This window comes from Pipistrellus kuhlii, unplaced genomic scaffold (assembly GCF_014108245.1).
Source record: "Pipistrellus kuhlii isolate mPipKuh1 unplaced genomic scaffold, mPipKuh1.p scaffold_m20_p_1, whole genome shotgun sequence".
Lineage (NCBI taxonomy): Eukaryota > Metazoa > Chordata > Mammalia > Chiroptera > Vespertilionidae > Pipistrellus > Pipistrellus kuhlii.
The window spans coordinates 105,063,308-105,089,123 of record NW_023425404.1 but is presented as its reverse complement, the minus strand read 5'-3'; the positions used below and the strand labels follow the sequence as shown (position 1 = coordinate 105,089,123).

At 38.0% G+C, this 25,816-nt stretch overlaps 1 protein-coding gene across 2 annotated transcripts in view; it reads right to left on the bottom strand.

Moving 5' to 3' along the window:
* YME1L1 (YME1 like 1 ATPase) overlaps positions 1-25,816 on the bottom strand; it is a 73,036-nt gene that overhangs the window by 15,162 nt on the left and 32,058 nt on the right. For both annotated transcript variants that reach the window (XM_045587785.1, XM_036459042.2), the window contains exons 4-9: positions 24,190-24,288; positions 15,323-15,432; positions 13,815-13,965; positions 13,348-13,431; positions 10,462-10,544; positions 751-841 (exon numbers count right to left, since the gene is read on the bottom strand). In XM_045587785.1, the coding sequence (XP_045443741.1) occupies positions 751-841; positions 10,462-10,544; positions 13,348-13,431; positions 13,815-13,965; positions 15,323-15,432; positions 24,190-24,288 (618 nt within the window). The remainder of the gene's footprint in view (positions 1-750; positions 842-10,461; positions 10,545-13,347; positions 13,432-13,814; positions 13,966-15,322; positions 15,433-24,189; positions 24,289-25,816) is intronic.

The window sequence follows — 25,816 nt, the reverse complement described above, 5'->3', positions numbered from 1 at the left end:
TGTACTAGAGTTATGTAAAGAAAATATCCTTATTTTTAAGAAATATATAATGAGCTATTTAGGAATAAAGAAGCATATATGATGTAATATTCAGAACTTCCTCTCAACTGTTCAAAAATACATGTATATAAAGAAAGTGAATGAGTAATGAAAGAAAAATATTACATGATCTCACTAATTTATGGAAAATAAAGAACATTATAACCTGATGGGGAAAACAAGATAGATACAGAGGCAGTAAAGCATCGAACAGACTGTCAAATTACAGCGGGAAGGCTGGGGAGTGTTGGGGAGGGGAGGCAAAGAGATCATTCAAAGGACTTGTATGCATGCATATAAGCACACCAATGGACACAAGACACGGGCGGGGGGAGGGGGGGCATGCGATAGGGGTTAGGGAAGGCTGGGGGAAGGTCAATGAGGGGGGAAAGGAGATATGTACTACTATATGTAATACTTTAAACAATAAAAAGAAAAAAAGTGAATAAGCAAGTAGGACAAAATGTTTTAAAATGGTTGAGTGTGGGTTGAGTAGAGTTCTTTGCCATATTTTTGCAAACTGATTTAAAATTTGTATAAAATTTTAAATTACACAGAAAAAGGTTATAGAAAGGTATGTTCAGAATGAGCAGTTATTTATGAAACAGTAATTAAGAACTAAACTTTAATCAGTTAAATCCAATAACAATTAAATTAGTAACATATTACAGTATTTTTTATGGCAAATCTGGTAAAGGGAATATATCTTACCTTTTGGAAGTTTGCCTCCAAGCACTGTAAATTTTTGTGGATTTTTCAAGAATTCCACAACTTCCTGTAACTCTTGTTTAGCTTCCTCCACCTAAAGTGACACAATTTACCAAACAATTTAAAATAGAGATTTGATTATCAAGGCCTGATCCTTGGAAACTGAAAATTTAATTTGAATTTTTTGTTTGTTTCAGTAAAAGTATACAAAAATATCCCTTTATAAATATACCAAGTTTTTTACTGCCAATTATGCAAAGTCTACTTATATGATCCCCAAAAATACATTTTAAACTTCTTACATTGTTAAAAAAAAAGTGCTCCCTCCAGTTACCAAAACTATTATATTAAAAGTTCTATTCATATATGTCAGTGGTATCTGATCAAGTTTAAAATCCAAAATTTTTTTTTTTTGGACCTAGTTATAAGCTTCAAGGGTAAAATATGACTTACTATATTTTATTAATGATAAGCATATTACCATATGATAATTTAATAACAATATATTGCTATGTTTTAAGAATGATAAGGGATCTATGTTTAACTTAAAACATTAATTTGTGATTATGAGGTTGTCTTCATTATAAGGAATTTCTACTATTTTAATAGATTATAAATTATTCAGTTCCTCATAAATTCCAAAGGGCATTAACTAGAATTGAGCTATGATGCCATGATTTATTTTAAATCTTTATGGTTGAAAGTATTACACAGGTCATCCTTTACGTAATGATATTTTGTAAAGGAATATGGCACAAAAAAAAATTTTAATCCCCAAAATAATTGTCTGCAGAACTGTCATTTCTAGAATGAATGAAGCCCAATCGCGCCAACAAAGATAGAAGAGCATCAGCTCAATTTTTAAAACTCTGATGTAAGATTACAAAAGCTGCCTATCAGAAATGGTGAGACATCTTAGTTAGCATATTATTATAGAAAAGTCACAAATGCAAATTATATTAAAAGTCACTACTGCCAGAATGATAACAAAAATTAGTGCAGAAGGCACAACACAGATGCCCTAGCCAATGTGGCTCAAAGGTTGGAGCATTGGCCCACACACCAAAGCGTCATACGTTCGATTCCCAGTCCTGGAAACGAACCTGGGTTGTAGGTTTGATGCCCAGCCCAGGTCAGGGGGCCTTTGGGAAGCAACCAATGGATTTGGGAAGCAATCAATGGATGTGTCTTTCTTCTCTCTCTCTCTCTCTCTCTCTCTCTCTTTTCCTTCCTCCCTCCCTCCCTCCTTCCCTCCCTCCTTCCCTCCCTCCCTCCCTCCCTCCCTATCTTCTTCCCCCTGTCTCAACTCTCAAATCAATCAATTAAGGGGGGAAAAAGATTCTCAACTAGATGGCTTCAAACGTAAATTTTACTAAACATCCAAAGAAGAACTTACACCCCTCCTCCTCAAACTATTCTAAAATTTTCAGGAGGAGGAAAGACTCTCATGCCATCTTATGAGGTCAGCATTATTTGTATTCCAAAACTAGAAAAAGACATTACAAAGAAATAAAGTTATAGGCCAATATTCCTGATCAACATAGATGCAGAAATCCTCAGCAAAATATTAGTAAACCAAATTCAGCAATACATAAAAAGTTTATATATCATGATCAAGTGTGATTTATTCCTGGGATGCGAGGTTCATACAGTATCCCCAAATCAATTAATGTGATACATCTCATCTCATAAATAAAATGGGTAAGAATCATATGATCATATCAATAAATGCAGAATGCATTGACAAAATCCAGCACCCATTTATGACAAAATATATCAGAAAGGTATGAACTGAGGGAACATACCTCAACATAATATGATATACCCACAACTAACATCATATTCAACAGGGAAACACTGAAAGTGTTTGCTTTAAGATCAGTAACAAGAGAGTGTCCACTTTTATCATTCTTACTCAACATAGCCACAGCAACCAAAAAGAAGAGATAAAAGGCATCTAAATTGGAAAGGAAGAAGTAAAAATGTCACTATTTGCAGATGGCATGGTATTGTATAGAGAACCCTAAAGATAAATGAATTGAGTAAAGCAGCAAGATACAAAGTATTCAGAAATTGGTTGCATTTTTAAAAAAAAGACGCTTTTATTGATTTCAGGAGAGGAAGAGAGAGGGAGAGATAGATACATCAATGATGAAAATCATAAATCAGCTGCCTCCTGCACTCCCCCTATTGGGGATGGAGCCCATATCGCGAGTATATGCCCTGGCTTGGAATCAAATGTGACCTCCTGGTTCATAGGTTGATAATCAATAACTGAACGACACCAGTCAGTCCAGTTGCATTTTTATACACCAATAATGAATTATCAGGAAGGGAAACTAAGTAAATAATCAGCCCTGGCCGCTTTGGTTCAGTGGTTACAGCACCATCCTGAGTAATAAAGAGTCGTAGGTTCAATTCACAGTCAAGGGCATATGCCTGAGTTCCTGGTTTGATTCCTGGCTCCAGTTGGGGCACATGGGGGAGGCAATCAATTGATATGTCTCTCTCACATCTATGTTTCTCTCTCTCTCACTTTCTCTTAAAATCAATAAAAAAATATCCTCAGGTGAGAACTTAAAAAAAAAAGAAGAAAACAATCCCTCCACTTAGAACTCTATTTAAAAAAATACCTACAAAGAATCCAAGATGGCTGCACCCAGGTAAACACCTAGCCGCAGCATACACAACAATTTCAATAAAATACAACTAAAATATAAAATGGACATTATCCAGAACTACAGGAAAGTCGACTGACTGGAAATTCTACAACGAAGCAAGGAGAAAACCAAGGAGAAAACCAGAAGGAAGTGCGGAGGAACTGGAAAAGCCTAAGGTACGGAGACATGCAGCTCGCGCAGAGAGGACGGAGCCGGAGAGGAGGGAGGCTGAGTGCCTGGCTGGTGTTCCCTAGCAGGAAGGAGATAAACGCTCCGACTGCGTTGGGCCCCAGTTGTGACTGCTCTGAACCCCAGTTCTAGGCCAGACCCTGGAAACCCAGGCTCACACAGCGGGAGCTGGGCTGTAAGGCAGAACCCCGGGGGAGCGGAGAAAGGAGATCCCGGCTGCGCTCACATTGCTCGCAGAGAAGGGACTGTTGGCTGTGCCGCAGGATTGCCCTGGGGGTTAGGAGACTGGGGCTCCAGACTGCTCTGAACGCCACCTCCAACTCCATTTCCAACTGAACTGAACCCCAATACCGGGCTCATTGGGGGAGAGCATAGACTGTTTGGTAGCAGGCGAAAATCGAGGGCGCTTTTCTCTCAGAGGTGCTTGCAGCCAGTACTGGAGGACCCTGTGGATTACTGAGACTGCATAGGGCGGGGCTGACGGAAGCCAAGGCTGTAGGCTCCACCCTGAAACCCCGCCTCATCTGTAGCTGCAAAATGCAACAACGAAATAGATCACAAACGAAAGAAATGGAGGACAAAAAGCAACTGGATATAGAGTTCAAATCTACGCTTATAAAGTTTTTCAAGAATTTCCTAGGGATATGAAAAGAGATCAACTAGAATTAATAAGGAATCAACAAGAAATGATAAGGGATCAACAAGAAATGATAAGGGATCTACAAGAAATAAAGAATACATTCTCTGAAATAAAAAATATTATACAGAGTCCTAAAAACAGAATGGAAGATTGCAAGAATCAAGTCAAAGATTTGGAACATAAAGAGCCAGAGACACTCCTCCGCAGAAGCTAGAAGGCAAGAGAATCCAGAAAATTGAAGATAATGTAAGAAACCTCTGGGACAACTTCAAGCGAACCAACATCAGAATTATGGGGGTCCCAGAAGATGAGAGAGAGCAAGATATTGAAAACATACTGAAAGAAATAGTGACAGAAAACTTCCCCCACCTGGTGAAAGAATTAGACTTACAAGTCCAGGAAGCGCACAGAACTCCAAACAAAAGGAATCCAAAGAGGACCACACCAAGACAAATCATAATTAAGATGCCAAGAGCAAAAGACAAAGAGAAAATATTAAAAGCAGCAAGAGTAAAGAAGGTAGTTACCTATAAAGGAGCACCTATATGATTGTCAGCTGACTTCTCAACAGAAACCATGCAGGCCAGACGGGAATGGCAAGAAATATTCAAGGTGATGAATAGTAAGAACCTACAGCCAAAGATAATCTATCCAGCAAAGCTATCACTCAGAATCGAAGGTCAGATAAAGAGCTTTACTAATAAAAATAAAAAATAAAAAAAATAAAAAAAAATAAAAAGCTAAAGGAGTTCATCACCACCAAACCAGAATTATATGAATTGCTGAAGGGGGTTCTTTCAGAAGAGAAAGTAAATAAAGATAAAAATTATGAACAACAAATACCTAACTATCAACAAGTGAATCTAAAAACCAAGGAAATTAAAAAAAAAAAAAAATCTGATGAACAATATTAACTGTTGAATATAATAGAATCAGAGGTATGGAAGGGGAGTGAACTGACGATTCTTGGGGAAAAGCGGAGAGGGGGGTGTGGGAAGAGACTGAACATAAATTGTGCACCTATGAATGAGGACAATGGGGAGTGTGGAAAGGGCAGAGGGTGCAGTGAGAACCTGGTGGAGGAGAGCAATGGTGGGGGGGGGAAAAGGAACATTTGTAATAATATGAACAATAAAAACTTATTTAAAAAAAAAATACCTACAAATAAATTTAACCAAGGACATAAAAGACCTATATTTGGAAAATTATAAGATACTAAAGAAAGAATCTACCCTGGCATGTGTCACTGAGGTGGTTGGAGCATCCTGCCCTGGACCAAAGAGTGGTGGATTTGATTCCCAGTCAGGATACATACCCAGGGTGCAGTTTCAATCCCCATTTGGAGTATGTATGGGAAGCAACCAATCTCACAATAATGTTTCTCTCTCTCCCTTCCCCTGTCTTAAAAAAATAAAAAAGTAATTGAAGGGGAAAAAGAAAAGAAATAGAAGAGAAAATTAAATGCAAGCATATACCAGACTCATGGATAGGAAGAATTAACATCAATAAAATGTCGAACTACCCAAAGTAATCTATAGATTGAACACAATTCCTATCAATGGCATATTTCATAGAACTAGAATACTTCAAAATTTATATAGAACCACAAAAGACCCTGAACAGCTACAGCAATCTTAAGAACAAACTTGGAGGTATCATGCTACCTGATATCAAATTATACTACAAGGCTTCATTACTCAAAACAGCATGATAAAGACTTAAAGAAACAACTAAAGATAATAGAACAGAATGGAGAGCCCAGAAATAAATCCTAGCCTCCATGGGCAAGTAATATTTGACAAAGGAGACCATAAAATACAAAACTAAACTCTGACATTTCTCACAGCAAAATTTTTCCTACTATATTGCCTCTGAAAGGGGAAACAAAAGAAAAAGTAAAACAAATGGGATTGCATCAAACTATAAAGTTTTTGGGGCAGCAAAGGAAACCATCAACAGAATGAAAAGACAATCTACTGAATAGAAGAACATTTGGTTAACCCTATTAATCTTATGGTAAATGGTTTATATGAAAAATTTACTAAAAACTCATACAACTCAACACCAGAAAAACAATCAAATTTTAAAATGGCAGAGGACCTAAATAGATGCTTTTCCAGAGAGGATATACAGATGGCCAATCTACACTAATAAAATAGTAAGATGCAAATTGATCATACCTTCACGATGCCCATCAGCCAATCAGGAGTGAGTATACAAAATTAACAATAAAAAAAGGATGGCAGGTTAATTTGCACACACGAACACCGTCCCAGCCACTGAGGGAGCCCTGCCAGCCCTTTTGCATCTCTACTCATCCTACTAGTCTCTATGCAGTCTCCACTTTCCAGTCTCATTATCAGAGTTCTCTCCAGCGAGTCTTTAGTTGGAAGGCAGAAAGGCGGCTCCGGCAGGAGCAAAGGTGGTGCCAGCAGCCAGGGAAAGAAAGGCCCATTCTTGCATGAATCTTCATACATCAGGCCTCTAATAGATATATAAAAATATGCTCAATGTCACTAATTATTCATATATAAATTAACCCATATTGAGGTTTCACTTCACACCTATCAGAATGGCTGCCAATAATAAATCAACAAACAAGTGACAGTGAGAATGTGGGGGGGGGAAAGTGAACCTCTGGTACTGTTGGTGGGAATTCTGATTGATGCAGCCACTATAGAAAACAGTATGGAGTTTCCTCAAAAAGTAAAAATAGGCCTGGCCAGTGATTGAGCATTGGCCCATGAATTAGGAAGTCATGGGTCAATTTCCAGATAGATGTTTTTCATTGATGTTTCTATCTCTCTATCCTACTCCCTTCCTCTCTCTAAAACCAAAAAATTTAAATGTATATATAAAGGCAACTTGGGTAGAATTCATGCTCTTGGAAAAACTAAAAATTAAAAATGGAACTGCCCCTCCTCCCTGGCTGAGAAGGCTAGGGATTTTGCCCTCCCCCCCCCCTTTTTTTTAACAGTATATCTTGGACACTGGAAATCATTTCAAGTTTCCTATATAATAAAAGTCTAACATGGGAATTGTCCCCTGGGGCAGTTGTTTGACTAAGAGTTCGACAGGAATACAACTGCTGGCTATGACATGCGCTGACCACCAGGGAAATGGCATGAACATGGCGGGTATCAGCAACACATTGTGACCTCTCACTGGCTACCCGGGTGCTGGAGTGATGAGGACAGAGGTGCAGTGAGAATGCAGGGTGTCTGTCGAGCTCACTCTTACCCCCCTGCTACCTCCCCCAGGATGCCAAGACTTGTGTTCTGGGGAAGCCCCTGTGGTCAGGTGCTGGGTGCCTGCGAGGAGCCTAGCCCGCACTCGTCACAGCATCTTCTGGGTGACTGGGCTGCAGCAGCCGGAACCTCAGGGGCCGGTTGGGCTCCCTGTGTGTTCATGCAGGAGCTGGTCTGCGAGGCTGGCCAGGAGAGAGCGCGCTGCCTGCCTGGCTTCTGTGCGGCACCACTGGGCAGCCCAGAGGCCCACGCTGTGCCCAGCCATGCTCACTGCATCTCTGTGTGGTAACTCGGGTACCATGAGTCAGGTGCAAGGGGGCGCATGGGGGTCTGGGGTCCCAGGTGCTGCCCAAAGCCCAGAGGTCAGCTGAGACCTGCCTTTCAATGCCAGATATTCACACTTCAATCGGTGGCCAGGCCTAGGGACCATACCCGTGCATGATTTTTGTGCACTGGACCTCTAGTAAACATATAAATCTTTTACAGAGGAAGCCAAGCAGTGAGAGGTTTAAGTTGATTAAAATGGGGGTGGAGTAAGTGTATGCTACATGGAATTACAACTGAAATACAGAAAAACTTCCTGAATAATCAACTGAAGACTCGCTGGAGAGAACCCTGATAACTGAGAATGGAAAGTGGAGACTGCATAGAGACTAGTAGGATGAGTAGAGATGCAAAAGGGCTGGTGGGGCTCCCACAGTCAACAACTGAAGTTCCAGAGAGATATCTCAGCTGTGGGAGTTAGACACGGAGAACTCTGGGGTCTAATCCCCAAGATGGACTCCCAAGTAGAGAGCACCAGAACTGAGAAGAGTGCCTACATGCGAAAAGCAGCAGGGTTGTTGCCTGCAAGAGACAGCTGGAAAAGCAGGCACCCTCTTAAGGGCCAACATACAAATTTTCACGTTTAGTCACTCACCCTGTGCTCCAGCAGAGGGAGGGCAGAGTGGACTGGAGCTCTGTGAGCAGAAGCCAGGGTTGGGGGATCTGGAGTTAGAGCTCAGAAGGCAAACACCACGGTTTCCTGTGATAAATCATTTCCTCATATTGCATAGGTCATCTTTCTCACACAGACAACTGCGATAGTCAGTCTTGCCCTTGAGGGGAAAACAGTTGACTCACCCTATTGGGAAACACCTTGCCCCACGGTGTGCAGTTTTGGAAGCCCATTAAGAGGCTAAGAATATAAGATGGAAAACCATAAAAAATCTTAGAAGAATCCATAGGCAGCAAAATATCAGATAGATGTTGTAGCAATATCTTTACTGATAGAGCTCCTAGGGCAGTGGAAACTAAGGAGAAAAATAAACAAATGGAACTACATCAACATAAAAAACTTCTGCACAGCAAAAGAAACCATCGACAAAATGACAAGAAAGCCCACAGAATGGGAGAACATATTTGCTAATGTTATATCCCATAAAGGTTTAATCTTCAACATTTTCAGGGAACTCATACAACTTAGCAAAAGATAACCAATCCAATTTAAAAAATGGGCAAAGGACCTAAATACTAATAGACACTTTTCAAAAGAGGACATACAGAAGGCCAAGAGACATATGAAAACATGCTCAAAGTCACTAATCAAAATGCAAATCAAAATGACAATGAAGTACCATCTCACACCTGTCAGAAATGACTACCATCAACAAATGAACAAACAAGTGCTGGCAAGGATGCCAAAAAAAGAAATCCTAGTGCACTGCTGGTGGGAATGCAGAAAGTGCAGCCACTGTGGAAATAGTACAGAGTCCCCTCAAAAATTAAAAATGAAATTCCCATTTGGTCCAGTAATCCTACTTCTAGGAATATATCCCAAGAAATCAGAAACACAGATCAGAAAGGATATATGCAGCCAAGACTGGTTTGGCTCAGTGGATAGAGCCTGCAGACTGAAAGGTCCCAGATTCGATTCTAGTCAAGGGCATGTACCTTGGTTGCAAGAGGCAGCTGATAGATGTTTCTCTCTCATCGATGTTCCTAACTTTCTATCCCTCTCTCTTCCTCTCTGTAAAAAAATCAATAAAGTATATTAAGAAAAAAGAAAGAAAAGAAGGAAAGAAGGAAGAAAGGAAAGATATATGCATCCCTATGTTCATAGCAGCACAATTCACCATAGCTAAGATTTGGAAACAGCCTAAGTGTCCAGCAGCAGATAAGTGGGTTAGAAAACTGTGTTACATCTATGCAGTGGAATACTATGCTGCTATAAAAAAGAAGGAACTTTTACCATTTGCAAGAGGATGGCCTAACCACTATACTGTACCTGCAACTAGTACAAAATAATACTGAATATAAGCTGTCATTTGAAAAATAAAATAATAAAATTGTGACCTTTATCCCAGAACTCACCATCCTCTTTACACCTTCCTCTATTTCCCACCATAATCTTTATCACTTAACATCTATTAGTTCCTTATATTTTATATATTCTTGTCCAATTCCTGTTGGAATTAAAACTCCAAGAGAGCAGATATTTTTTTCAGATCGTCTATCCCAGTACATAAAACAGGGACTGGCACTTAAAAGACACTATTAATTATTTGTCAAACCAATAATTTAATTAATTACCTATGAACTAGCAGTGAACCCTTCTATTCATTCAAGGATTAGACCTATGCACTCCAAGCTTCTAATGATGGCTTGGTCTTTCTGGTAACCAGCCCTCATCCTAAAGCTATCCAGTAGCTCACCAACAGACACCTGATTAGAACAGAAGAGGGTCCTTATCATCCAAGAAATTGCAAGGGATTTAGAAGCTCTGTGTCAGGAATAGTGCTCAAAGGCCAAATGGTTGAACAAAAGATGCTTCCAGTTCTCTCATCACATAGGAAATTATGAATGTTTTAGGAGCTCTGCTCCAGGTACTGGGGACAGAGACCAATAATTGTATTTTCTATTATTCACACCTTTAGAATTAAATATTGACCTTATACAGTTAATGTTTAAAGAGGTGAAAGTAAACTTTTTAACTTACTCCTTTAACATGCTCAAAGGTGACATTTTTCATCTGGACAGGATCTACTGCAGAATCAAGCCCTGTTGTCGTCCGGAAGCGGACTAAAGGAAACAAAATGTTTATATATTTGACAGATTCATATAATTCCAACTGCCTTATTTTTTCAGAAGCAAGAAAGCAAAGCCCAGACAAATTATATATCTAACTTAACATACATTAAATTAGAATGAGGAGTAAACACTAGGTTTTCGGGATTTCTGGACCATATTCAAGGAATAAATGACTCACATTAAAATTACATCATTTTAGCCGAAACCAGTTGATAGAGTGTCAGCCTGTGGACTGAAAGGTCCCGGGTTCGATTCCAGTCAAGGACATGTACTTTGGTTGTTAGCACATCCCCAGTAGGGGGTGTGCAGAAGGCAGCTGTTCAATGTTACTTTCTCATCAATGTTTCTAACTATCTCTCTCCCTTCCTCTCTGTAAAAAAATCAATATATTTTTAAAAAATATTACATCATTGTACTTTCCAATTAAAACTAAGGATTATATTCCTCTTCTCCTTATAATAGCCAATGACAGAAATCTTAAACCAATGGTTCTCCACTCCAGTCTGCATAAACATCACTCGGAGTATGTGTTCATGCAGGTTCTCAGGCCATGGCACAGAACTTCTGTTTTGTAGATTTAGGAAAAGGGCACCATAGAATTTGCATTTTTAACAATCATCTTATCATGATACAACCAGTTATCATGACACAACCAGTCAAAGATCTACACTTTGAAATATTTTGCCTTAACCTAGCATGCAAATCTAGGCATTTTTTAAAAAAAAGTGAAGCTTAACACTTGCACGTTTTGAACAGCCTTCTTCCTCTGACAACTGTTATTATATGCTGTTAGATGATTCATCAATAATGATATCACTAAGAATAAGAAAGGTAGTAAAATCCCTAGCTAGTATGGCTCAGTAGATAGAGCATCAGCCTGCAGACTAAAGGGTCCTGAGTTCGATTCTAATCAAGGGCACATGCCCAGGGTTGCAGGCTCAATCACCAGTAGGAGGCATGCAGGAGGCAGCCTATCAATGATTTTCTCTCATCACTGATGTTTCTATCTATCTCTCCCTCTCTGAAATCAGTAAAAATATATTTTTTAAAAAGATAGTAAAAGTTTGGTAGAATAGTAAAATATCTGGGATCAACTATGGAGAACAAACAAATCAACTAGTTAACAAAAAGCTTTCTTAAACCTCTCCCCCTTGGGTAAACTTCAAAACTATACAGATATGAATGAGTAAACTAAGCAATTTCTAATTTCCTCAGAATAAGTCACAAATACTGTCTTTAGGATACTGAAATATAAAAGCCAAAACTGAGCAGGCAAAAACATAGGATTAACAAGAAATACTTAGCAAATCAAGAACATACAAGTCAGGAGAGCAGGTTTAAAATAGTAATTCTAGAATACACATAATTAGTTTAGCAGCCCACTAAACTATTTTTTTTAAGACTTCTATAGATGGATTTAATAAATTTGCAGCAGAAACAGTTGTACCTAATAAAAAATTAGAGTAATTACCCAAAGGCAGTGCATTTCATACTGTAATATGTTTTGCTTAATGTAAGTCATTAATTAAAAAAAAAAAAAAAAAAAGCGAGTGCCCGGCTAGCTCAGTTGGTAGAGCATGAAACTCTTAAAAAAAAAAAAAAAAAAAGAAGAAGAAGAAGAAGAATCAGTGGTACTGCCATCCCTCCCACTAATATCACCCTATCATCCTATAGTGGGTTTTTCAAAAACTATTCATGTATATATTTTTTTATTAATTTCAGAGAGGAAGGGAGAGGGAGAGGGTGGGAGGGAGAGAGAGAGAGAGAGAGAGAGCCCGCAACCTAGGCTTGTGACCTGACTGGGAATCGAACCGTGACCTCCTGGTTCATAGGTTAACATTCAATCACTGAGCCACACCAGCCGGACACTGGTTCTTTTTTTTAAAACAGAAGGAAGCATGAGATGGTGAATCTAGATGTAAAAGTGATTTCTGTTGTTAAAAACTTTGTCTCAGGTTTCATGTCACACAAAAATTTCAAAAATAAAAATATCTCAGGCTACATGCAAGTTCTAGGATGAAGTCCTGATCCAAATCAACTGATGTTCTTAATAATATATCAGTTTTTTTCTCTCAAGGTAATCAGGAAGAAAGTAAAAATAGTAGTTGAAAAAGCAATTAAAACCACTTAAACCTCATATTATTACTTCATTTTAGATTGGGGAACTGAGAAATTATAGGACACATTTAATTTTATATAAAGTAATTTTTAATTCATTCAATTTATTAATTTGTTTTTTAAAAAACGGTATCATTTTGTACTGCTATTATAAAATTCTCCTAAATAGTTTCTTAACTTAATAATTAGACAGGTATAGCCCTGGCCAGGTGGCTCAGTTGGTTGGAGTGTCATCCCATACACCAAAAAGTTTAGGGTTTGATTCCCAATAAGTGTACATACCTAGGTTACAGGTTCAATCCCTGGTAGAGGTGTGTAGGAAGCAACTAATCAATGTCCGTTCTCTCCCCCCCACCTCCCGGCTTCTTCTTCTCTTAAAAAAAAAATCAATAGTGAACCTCTGTGAGGATTAAAATCTAGGAAACCAACCACTATCACTATTAGAAGTTGAAATAACATTTTCACTGTAACACAATCCTTGGAACTTTCACAAAACATTATTTTCTCAAAATGCTCAAAACTTAAATATGTACAGTGCCTAAAGAAACTTTTCTTGTAATCCACAAATCAATGTAAAGTTTTCTTTAAGTCTTCAATATTGAATAGACTATGAAAAAAATGAGTATGTGAAATATTTTTAAGATTAATTAGTCAGATAAATAAAAAGAAACTTTACCAGATAAAAATGGGTTTTTTAAAAGTCCATAAATGCCAAATAGCAGCAGAACAAATAGAATCAGACGAGTTCGTCTTAGAGAATCTGGAGAAGAAAGAAAGACCCGTAAATCCAATTATATCAATGAGAAATGACAGCTCGATAAGATGCAAACATTAAGTTAATGATGGTAATCATATTTCATCACAAACAATTTTGGGACCAGGTGTTCTTTTGCATAATTGCCATAATTTCCTTTTAACACCCTGCTATCAAAAACTTAATAAAACCTTGATTTTGGTTTCTCAGTTGAGAAAGGGAAATTATCAGCAGATATTTCCATTTCTGCACAACTTCAGTTATAAACATAATACAATATAACCAATTAAAAATTTGATTAGTATAAAAGTTATTCATAATCACTTGAAGATAGAACTCTGACTTCATTTCATACACTCTCTTCAAACATGAATGTCAAATTTGCTTACCATTAGTTTTTTGTGTTAGTGCTTGAGCTTTTAGAAAACCCTCTGCAAAACCAGTTTTAAATGCATCTTGGTGAGCTTCAGGTATGTTTTTGGTTTTCATGAGTTTGTCCAAAGTCTCAACATCTGATCCTCTGTCCCGCAAAAGAAATCCCTAAATACACAAGCAATTCAATAGTATTAACTGAAAAAGGTAGTAACACTCATCAGAAATACTCTGACCACTCACACACTTAAAAATTTATTGAAATTTTAGAATTTTTTAATTTTATTGTTAGTGTGACAAATTTTATAAAAACCCAATAATAAAATACTTATTCAATAGCTAGGAAACTAACAGTGAGTCCTATACCTATGTGAATCAAGAAACTCTCTGTAAGAACACTATACTTAAAAAAGGTTGACTTAGGATTCCAATAGCTTGATGTTCACACACCTTTGATGAATAAACAATTATCTGAATACTTTCCATCTATTGGGAAGAGATATATAAAGCTTTGACATTATATTAGAAGTACTATGTATAATGGTAAACTAAATGCTACCTAAGGAAGTCAAGAAAGGCCTTTCAGAGAATGGGATACCTTAACCACAGAGAATAAACAGCACAATCTAAAAAAGCATGAAACAACAGTCTTTAGAGCTGAAGAACTACAAAATTATGTGACAGGACTTTAAAATGCCAAAAGAGGAGGAAGGTAGGGGTACAAAGGGGATTACACATTGAGAGATGAGAACAAAAAAATGTAAGCAGAAGAAAAAAACAATAACATGCCTTGTGTATCATGGGAAGTGACAGTAAAGCAGAAAAATACAATTATGACATTTATTACATTTTTGATGCACTGGTGGGTGGCAGCCTAGAGGCTAAACTGAAAGTAGTAAAACTAAAGGCATGTAGACTACCTGATTGCCTGTAACCATTTCTTGCCTAGATTACTGTAATAATCTATGCAACAGAACTGGGAGGGGATAAAAAAGAGACTTAAGAGGCTGGATTGGATCAACATGATTTTAGTGATCAACAGGATTTAGTGATTGATGGATGTGGGAGATAAAAGATGGACACATCAAAGTTTATCAGCAGGCTACTATCGTGTTTCCCCGAAAATAAGACATCCTCTGAAAATAAGACCTAGCCCATGGAAAGATAAGACATCCCCTGAAAATAAGACCTAGCGCGACTTTGGGAGAAAAAATTAATATAAGACACTGTCTTATTTTCGGGGAAATAGGGTAGTTTGAGTGGATGCTACTCATAAGCAGGTATAGGTTGGGTGGGAGAAAAAACAGAGTGAGATGTCTAATAGGCCAGTAGAGAGATAAGTTTGACACCCAGAAGAGTTGTAGTTAGGATTACACAGGATAGTCATCCATCCTTTATCATAAGTAGAAAAACTGAGAAAATTAATAAGCCCACAAAAGAAATAAGCCCACAAATGAAGGTTCTCATTTTAATAACTTAAAAATTATTGCTATTTCAAACAAACAAACAAAAATGGTCTAATTACCTTCACAAATGATGGTGCTATATACTGTGTTTCTGCTAATCTTTCAGAGGTGGACTGTAGACGTCGTGTTCTTGATTTTAACGTTTTAAAACTCCGAGACTGTATGAAAACTGAATGAGACATATCACATTTACTTTTCATTGTACATTTTGTATAAGAAGAGAATTATGCCTAAGATTCAAAATGCTGACACCATACCTGTACATCCTAGATCTTCATCTTATTTTTTACCAGTTCTTTCCCTGACACTTCAACACACTTGTCATTAAAATGGATTGATCTATGTAATAGACTTCACTTTTATTTTGGTAATTTAAAAATGTAAAAAACAAAACATAGATGCATATCAAATAAAAATCAGTGTCTCCTAATTCCTCAAATCCCACTCCTACTTCCTATAAGTAACCAGTGTTGCTTAACAATTCGATGACTACACTTCTATGTGTTTAAACATTTTCTTTCTATAAAAATAGTACATAACTTTCTGCCACTGTTTTCTTTCACTTAATATATCATGGACATTTTCAAAATAAGTCAGACAGTACATTCAGTTTAATGGCTGTTTATAGTTTTCCGATTTTTTATCTGGGTAAAGCAATTTATTGAACCATTTCTCTACTTCAGACATTAGCTGCTTCCTGTTTTTTAAAAATACATCTTTATTGATTTTAGAGAGGAAGGGAGAGGGAGAGAGACAGAAACATCAATGATGAGAGAGAGTCACTGATTGGCTGCCTCCTGCACATGCAGGAGATCGAGCCCACAATTCCTGGACTGGAATCAAACCCTTCAGTCGGAAGGGTGATGCTCTATCTACTGAGCAAACCAGTTAGGGCGCTTCCTATTTTTCATTGCTAAAAATAATGCTGCATTAAAATTCTTATGCCTATTCTCTTTCAGTACATGTAGACTAGATTCCTAAAAGTAAAACTATAAGATTTACATGGCTTAACACTTAATTGGCCTCTAGAAAGTTATTATCAATTTATACACCCACCAATAAATATGATTATCCTTTTCTCCACAGCCTTTGTAATAAAAATCGTGTTAATTTGTATAAATCTGATGGGCATAAGGTAGTATTTTGTTTTAATTTGCATCTTGGAATAGAAGTGAGAGTAAATCTTGAAAACAATTTCTTTATTATTATTTCTTTAGTAAATTAATTACTCATGCATTTTCATTTGTAGAATATGGATGTCATATATACTAACCTTCAGTTATATTTATTTCAAACATTTATTTTAAAATCTTTGTCTCTTAATTGATACAGTAACATAAAATTAAGGTAGCCCTATCTTTTAATCTATAGTTTTGTGCATTGTACCTTTTTAAAAATATATTTTTATTGATTTCAAAGAGGAAGGTAGGAGAGACACATAGAAACATGAATAATGAGATAGAATCATTGGTTGGCTGCCTCCTGACACCCCCCACAGAGGATCAAGCCCAAAACCTGGACATGTGCCCTGTCTGAGAATTGAACCATGAACTCCTGATCACAGGTCAATGCTTAGTCACTGAGCCATGCCAGCGGAGCTTCTGTATTGTGCTTTATCATAAGTAGGAAAATGGAGAAAATTAATAAGCCCACAAAAGAAATCAGATAATGAAGAGTCTCACTTTAATAACTTGAATATTACTGCTCTTTCAAACACCCAAACTATGATTTTAAAGTTAGTCTACTGACTTCATCTAATGCTTTTTTTTTGGTCAGACTTTTACCTATCTGGAACTTTTGTTTTAATATAAGAATCAGATTCTGTTCTGTTTTTTTACATCCAAGTTTAAAATCAACTTCTTAATTTTCATAACAAGTCTTTAATAGAATTGTACTGAATTGATAAATTTAGGTGTGAATTGATATTGTTATAATACGAAGTCCTTCTATAAAGGATTATGGTATTTTTCTTTGTATTTTACTCAGCTCTTCCTTTACTTCTTTCAATGAAGTTTTCTATGTAGACACACACACGCACGCGTGTGCATGTGTGTGTATACATTATGTTGCATGTTTCTTGTCAGGATAAAATACTGACAAGAAAAAAACTGTAAATAAACCCTATTGCTAACAAAAAATAAACTATTGATTTTTTTATGCATTTATCTTACCTGGTATCTATGTAATGAACTCTTACTACTTGAGCAGTCTTTCAGTTGATTTTTTTTTTCTTTAAATATATTTTATTGATTTTTTACAGAGAGGAGGAAGAGCTGAAGAGAGAGAAAGCTAGAAACATCGATGAGAAAGAAACACTGACCAACTGCCTCCTGCACACCCCCCACCAGGGATGCACCCGAAACCAATGTACATGTCCTTGACCGGAATCGAACCTGGAACCTTTCAGTCCGCAGACCAATGCTCTATCCACTGAGCCAAACCGGTTTCACCTCAGTTGATTTTCTTGAATATCCTGATAAACAAGCATCTCACCTAGAATTATAATTCTGCCCCCCCCCCCCCTTTTTTAAATCCTCACCCGAGGATATTTTTCCATTTTTTCAGAGAGAGGGAAAGACAGAGAGAAATATTAATGTGAGAGAAATGCATCAATTGGTTGCCTCCTGCATGCACCATGACCAGGTCCTGGGCCACGGAGGAGCCTGTAACAGAGGTACATGCCCTTGATCAGAAACAAACCTGGGACCCTGTGCTCTGCAGGCAGATGTTTTATTCACTGAGCCAAAGCAGCTAGTACCCCCTTCTTTTAGCTTATATATAATTCCCTTCTTTTTCTTTTTATCAGAACCTCCAAATTAACACTGCACAAACACAGGAAGATACACACCTTGTTCCTAATATTAATGAGATCCAATACCTATCCTTAAGAATATAAAAACTTTATTCTAACTTTCTAAGAATTTTTAGAAAGCACAACAATTAAAATATATCACACAGCTTTTTTCTTTTTTTTCATACACTGAAATAACATTGCTTTTCTCTCTTTTCCTCCTTAAGCATAATTTTTAGCAAATTGTAAACTTGCTTTTTCAGAATTTAGGGTTTCTGTATATATATATTATTAAGCTAAATCGATCCTTTGTATTTTTTGTTGCTAATATTTTGGTGTCATTCATCTCATAAAATAAACAGGGAAACCTATTTTATCTTTCCCTTATTAATAAAGCAGTTTTAAATACCAGGAGACTGCTAATCTTGGGAAACAGGATGTAACCATAAAGCCATCCGAGCCTAGTGCTTTGGGGCAAAGGAATTATATTTGAAAACTATACCTTTCCATTTTTACGGTATTGTCTTATCTCTTATTGTGTCAATTTTGCTAATTTATAGCTTGAATAATTATGTTCAAACACATTTTTATTTAAAATATAAAATTATAGCCGAAACCGGTTTGGCTCAATGGATAGAGCGTCGGCTTGGGGACTGAAGGGTCCCGGGTTTGATTCCGGTCAAGGGTTTAGAGTATATCCCCAGTTGGGGGTGTGCAAGAGGCAGCTGATCGATAATTCTCTATCTCTCTCCATTCCTCTCTGTACAAAATCAATAAAATATATTTTTTTAAAAATAAATAAAAATAAAATAAAATATAAAATTATACACAGCATCTTGTAATTTTTTAATTTTTTATTATATAAATTTCAGGTACACATTATAATTTGACTTCTGTACATGCTATAAAATTATCAGCCCCAAAAACCTAGTTATTATCCATCACCATACAATTGACCTCCTTCACCATTTTTTGCCTACTCCCAACTTCCTTCCTTTATGGTAACCACTGATCTCTCTGTAGCTATGAGTTTTTCCACTGTTTGTTTTTTAAGATACCACAGGAGTGAAATCATAAGGTATTTGTGTTTCTCTTTCTGAACATTCTTATCTTACCTAATAATAGAAAAGAATGTAAACTGCCGAAATCAGTTTGGCTTGGTGGATAGAGCGTCAGCCTGTGGACTGAAAGGTCCCAGGTTTGATTCTGGTCAAGGGCATTTATCTTGGTTGTGGCACATCCCCAGTAGGAGGTGAGCAGGAGGCAGATGATCGATGTTTCTCTCTCATCTGTTTCTACCACTCTATCCCTCTCCCTTCCTCTCCGTAAAAAAATCAATAAAATATATATATTTTAAAAATACACAAAAAAAAAAAAAAAGAAAGAAAGAAAATAAAAAGAAAAACACGTAACCTGACCTTACCTCCACTATGCCACCAGATAATCAGGAGAGGAATGCAAATTAACCCAACAAATGTAGTGGTTAATTTGCATACAGAGAGTGATGGGGAAGGGGGCGTGGATGCTTGCGTTGTCCTCACCATACCTAGGTGTTCTGCCCCACCCCTGGTCTCTGAGGGCCACTGGGCAGCATGGGAATGCAGGGCTGGAGCGAAAAGAGGCTGCTCCGGGGCCTGAGTGGAAAAGGGCTGGGCAGAGTGGAAAGGTGATGCCAGTAGCCAGGGAAAGGAAAGTTAACTCTAGCACGAATCTTAGTGCATTGGGTTTCTAGTAATATAATCTTCACTAGATGCCGGTGCATGAAATTCATGCACAGGAGGGCGGGGGGGGGGGGGGGTGCTCTCAGCCCTGCCTGTGCCATCTCACAGTCCGGGAGCCCTCAAGAGATGTCCAATTAACACAGAGGCAGGCTTCAGGATGCGCAGCGCTGCCCCTGTGGGAGCATACTGACCACCAAGAGGCAGCTCCTGTGTTGAGCAACTAGTTGTTTTGCTATCCAGTTGATTTGCATATTAGCCTTTTATTACATAGGATTTATTATATAGGATTATCTGTGGCAGGTCCCACTTTTCAGTTCTAATACTGTTTGTATTTCCTTGATGTTTTTGAATCAGATTGTCTGTTCTATTCTCTTAATTTCTTTCAAAGTAAATTTGTTCTTGGTTCCTTCGTTCGGTTGGTCGGTCATTCATTCATTGATGTTAAATTTTATTCAAGGGAAGATATTTTCCATTGATTTTTAGAGAGAATGGAAAGGAGGAAGAAAGAGAGAGAGAGAGAAACATTGATGTGAAGGAGACACATCGATTGGTTGCCATCCAGGGCCAAGAATCAAACTCAGGACCCTTCAGTCTATGGGTAGGCCAACACTCTAACCAGTGAGCAAAATTAGCTAGGGCTGTTCTTTATATAATTAAAATGTTTTTGCTGTTATATTCACTAAATTTAATCCATATTAATTTCTCACATTTAAAAAATTCTCAAAATGACTGTTAATTCATTTCCTATCCTCATTTCCTAATAAATTATACAATGCTCTCTATATCAGTATGTAACCAACCCAAACATTTTGATATGCAGATTTTCATTATGGTTCATTACTAATTGTCGTTTCAGTTTTGATTTTGATATATCCCTTCAGTAACAAGACACTCAGAAAAGTATCTTTAAATTTCCACATATTTAGGTTATTTTTTAACTACAATTTCAATTTGCTGTATGATCAGAGACTCTGACCTCTGTGTTATAAATGTTTTGAAAATTAAGATATACTTCATACCCTAATACATGGTCAGCTTTGGTCTCCATGAATATTTCAAAATATATCATTCTTTAGTATATTTCTGTCTTCTGCATTAACAATTTCTTCAGAAGATTATTGGTCTTCAAAGGATTACTACTCAACTTCGTGCCTCTCATGCTGCAAGCTTTCCTCAAATATGTGGAGACTTACTAATTCACTGACAGGTTTTTTCAAACCTAACAAGTTGGTAGGTAACTGTATTTAGACTATAAAACATAGACTTATGGTGAATAGCAGGATGCATTTAGTGTATGATTCAAGTCCAAAAGTAATCTGGAGTTCTACTATTTTGTTTCTCCCTTTGAATCAGAGTTGAAACCAGAATTCTTCAGAGACAAACTCTTCTCAACATACAAATACACACACACACACACACACACACACAGGCCCCACAGGCCCGTATTGCAAAGGTGTTTCTTGCTAATTGTAGCCTACAATTTAAAAGCTGTATCTGCTCTGCGATTGGCCCATTTCTTGATATCTTTCAAATGTTCACTATATCAATCATCCCATAGCCCATTATAATTTATTTGAACTTTAGGGGTTTTACTAAATTCCACTGGAAATAGTACAGACCTCTTATATCAATCTAAGTTCCATAACAGTAGATAGCAACTATCATTTTTATTTATCACTGTGACCTAAAACCCATCACTAGTGCCTGATATGTTATCATATGATAATGAATAAATATGAATAAATGCATATTTGATTTTGCTAGCAATTTGATGCCATCTACTTTATAAACTACTAGAAGCCCAAAGCACAAAATTCATACAAAGGACTCAGCCCTTGTAGCCCCAGTTTTGTCTGGAAGGTCGTTTGGGCAACTGGTCTAATTAGCATATTACGCTTTTATTATTATAGACTAGAGACCACATGCACAAAATCTGTGCACGGTGGGGGACTTCCTCAGCCCGGTCTGCACTCTCTCCAAACTGGGACCCTTCAGGGGATGTCTGACTTCTGGTTCGACACATTACGCAAAGGAACTTGGCCTTGGCAGCATGGCGGTACCTAACAGCATTCAATGTCTTCAGTAATGTCTGGTAGTTTTTCTGAGTTCAAAGTCAAACCAAATAGATCAATCAACACTGCTTCTGACATCCTTCAGTAACTGTGTAAAGCTATTTAAGAAGACTTTTGTGCCCTCCCCAAAATCACCTGTAAAGGAATATTAGCATAAATAAAAATGCAAAATTAGATCAACCTTATACCCTGTTTCCCTGAAAATAAGACAGTGACTTATATTAATTTTTGCTCCCAAAGATGCGGTAGGTCTTATTTTCAGGGGATGTCTTATTTTTCCATGAAGAAGAATACGGTACACATTTATTGTTAAATGAAGACAAAGGAAATTTATTACCTGTATACGGTACGGTAATACGGTAGTTGTCAACACAAACCAGACAAACTGTGAATCCTACAGTATCAAGAATTTACTCATTTATTCAATGACAATCATGTCATCATCTTCTGGAACATCATCATAACAATTCAATTCCTGAATTTCCTGGTGAATTTCTTGTGACTCCATTTCTTTCTGAATCAGTGGACCAAATCTCTCATGTTAAGCAATAGCATTCTGAGACAGAGCCTAGGGGGGCCTTATTTTGGGGGGGATGCCTTATATTTCACTCAGAAGGAAACCTGTAAGTAGGTCTTATTTTTGGAGGATGTCTTATTTTCGGGGAAACACGGTAGTTACAACAAAAATATATGGTTGGTGAAAAAAAAAGAAAAAAACAAGAATCACATCGATCTAAAAATGTGACCAAAGTTGTAACTCTAAACACCTCCCAGAAAAGTCAGAAAATTATCATGAGAATAATGACAATTAAATCAAAGCTATTTCTTAATTCATTTCCCAAAAGGATATCTACATCTTTCCAGAAAGGCAACAGTTCCTCTGTTTTTATTTTCACATAGAGAATTTTAAATAGGAATTTACCTGTTGACTTAGACAAAGTCCTGTTTTTTAACTATACAGTATCAATTTAAGTGATATATCATTAATTCTGCCATGTTAGGTCACATCCCTTCATAAGAAATACAGGGCCTTTACATTCAGTATATTAAACAGAGCTGCCATTTAAAAATCCCATTTTTAAGACATAAAAGCCGAAATGGCCTATACATTTCTTCCAGGGTTTACACAATACTCCAGGCATGGCAATTACCACAAAGTGACTGGGATTTGTGTGAGACTTGCTTGCTGCCTGCTCCCTACTCCTTCCCGTCCGTGGATCTTCTCCTCAGCCCACCCTCGCACCTAGGCGTGCAATCAGTCTTTGAGGACTCACTTTCCTGACCTCCTGTGCCCTAGGTTTCCTCTCACCACCACTCCTAACATCCACTCCCTACTGTACAGAACTCCCGCTCAAGTGCATCATGCCAGTTTTGAAAATATTAAGAGAAGAACTGGTTGACTATGAAATTCCACAAAAATGAATCTTGTCACTGGCAGGTCCAAGTGGTCCCGTGCTAGGCTCCCGGACACTATCTCCACCTGCCTAGAGCGCCTCACCACACCCCCCAGGGGCGCCCTACCGTTCCTCGTCTCCTGCACTAAAACTTGGCTCCCATCTCTGCCCACTGCCTATTGTGAGGCTTTGCCCCCACCCACCATACCTCACCGTACCCAAACCCTCCTCACCCCAAGCCCAGCCCAGCGACACCTGGAAGCCACTAGTGAGTCACCTGAAGTCTCAGTCCGTCCCCACACTGCAGGGATCACCGCAGCCCATGCACCTGCCTCACCCACCTCAGTGTGGACTCCGCCATTCACAGCCTTCCTAGGGGCCCGCAGTCTACGGACAGACTACCGGGCAAGGCAAGCGGCAGGGAGGCCAGGAGAAGTGGGGAGGTGGTGAGCGGCAGGCAGGGGGATCAGCAGTTCTGAGTGAAGGCAGCCCATCGAGCCCACAAACCTGCCCCCACTGTGGGGGCTGCCATCTTGTGACTGTGTGATGGTCAATTTGCATGTTCCCTCTTTATTAGATAGGATGTAGGTAAAGTCCTCAAATTTCTAACACATTGATGAAATTCCTCTTTCTTGCCCTGACTTCTTTCTCATTTTTCTATTTTTTTCTGTCTTGCAATGGTATTTTGAAAATGAGGGGAAGCAAGCAAATGTGCTTAGTCAGACATTTTGAAGCAGGTGTACATAAGTACCCTAGACTATAATTTCCTATGGCAGTTATCAAATTCAAAATTTAGCTCCTATTTTCCATAGATATACCCAATCTAAAAATAACAAATACTCTATAAGTTTTACTGTGTGCTATAATAGTTAGCATCATTAAGAAAAGCAAATCAAAATTTATTAAATACATCTATTTTTTCCAATATAAATAGTCATTGCTTCATACCTGGCCAGTACTGAAGATCTGAACAAATGTTCTTCAGAGTTCTTGAATGTTGTCTGTTCAGGCAAGAGGAACGTAAAGTACTAAATACATCTATGTAACCTAGAGGTGAAATGAAAAAAGTAAATGTTTTAATTACAAAACCATAAAAAATGCATATAAAACAGTTTTACCAAGTATTAGAAAAATCAAAATATGAGTTTTGCCTTTCATTTGTACATACTTTTATTTTTTATTATTATTTTTTTTTATTTTCAAGTCCAAGTTTTATTTGCATTAAATAGATCGACCCCTGCACGTTAACAGGCAAAAAATACAACGTGCACTAGTAGTGTACCTAACAGTCGGCTCAGCGCTCCCAAGAGGCAGTCCTTTTAACACAGGCTTGCTGTTCATATTCTGTCTTCCCAAGTTCCTGAAGAGTTAGTTACCTTAATGTCATCTGTGCAGTAAGTACTTCAAAATATTAACAGGCTTTGTATAAATAATCCGTATTTTTCTAATTTGATTTACACGTATCCAGTTACGGAATTCCCTATCCACTCCCCTTCTCCCGATGGGCTACTAACCACAAGGGTTACAACTAACAGAATTTCTCTCTTTAAAAAAAAAAATACTTTCTAAGAGTCTGAATATTAGCTACCAGAAGGCAACTTAACATCGGAGCTCTTCAAGGAAGCATTACTTGAGCAGGCTTTCTGCCTGTTGCCTATTCTTGTTACAAATACTAATTGCAAACCAGGTAATACGGAGGCATTAACTTCCCGTGACCCCGCGAACAGCCCTCGAACCGCACGCTGCTCAGCTCCGGCCCAACCCCTTCCACTCCCGCCCCCACCGCGGCGACACGCTTCCCTCCACAGCCGCTCACCGGCCTCCCGGCCGCCCTCCTCCCGGCCCCTCGAGCCTCCAGCCAAGTCCTCTAAGGTCCAGCCTGCCTCCGAGAGCCCTCCGATGCCGCTCTCCAGGCGGCCGGCCAGGCCCCAGGCCCTCCGGCCCCACGCAACGGCCGCGCTGGAAAATCCATTTGTACATACTTTTATATATATCTAATTCAAATATAGTTCTTCACCACTTTACTGTCCATCATTTGTCAATCATGTTATCTGATATGCAAATATAACAGCCAATGAAATTAAATTCAAATTAAGTGGTAAAAGACATGTTTAGCTAAAGTAACTTTTTAAAAATATCTTTTTATTGATTTCAGAGAGGAAGGAAGAGGGAGAAGTAGAAACATCAATAATGAGAATCATTGATCAGCTGCCTCCTATATGCCCTCCACTGGGGATCGAGCCCACATGTGCATGTGCATGTGCATATGCTCTTGACAAGAATCGAACCAGGAACCTTTCAGTCTGCAGCCAAACACTATCCACTAAGCCAAACCGGCTAGGGCTAGCTAAAGTTACTTTTACTTTAGAGCATAAAAAGATAAAGAATCATTATTTCCTAGAAACAATTTAAAATCCTCGAATGAATAATGTGATAAAATCAGTTACACTGCTATCTTTCTCTCTTAAGGCTTCCATAATCATTTGGAACCAAGAATGTTTCTTCTATAGCTATAAGTCATGAACACTTTGGGGTTCCTTCGTAACTCCTATTCTTGACTAATGGGCCCCATCCT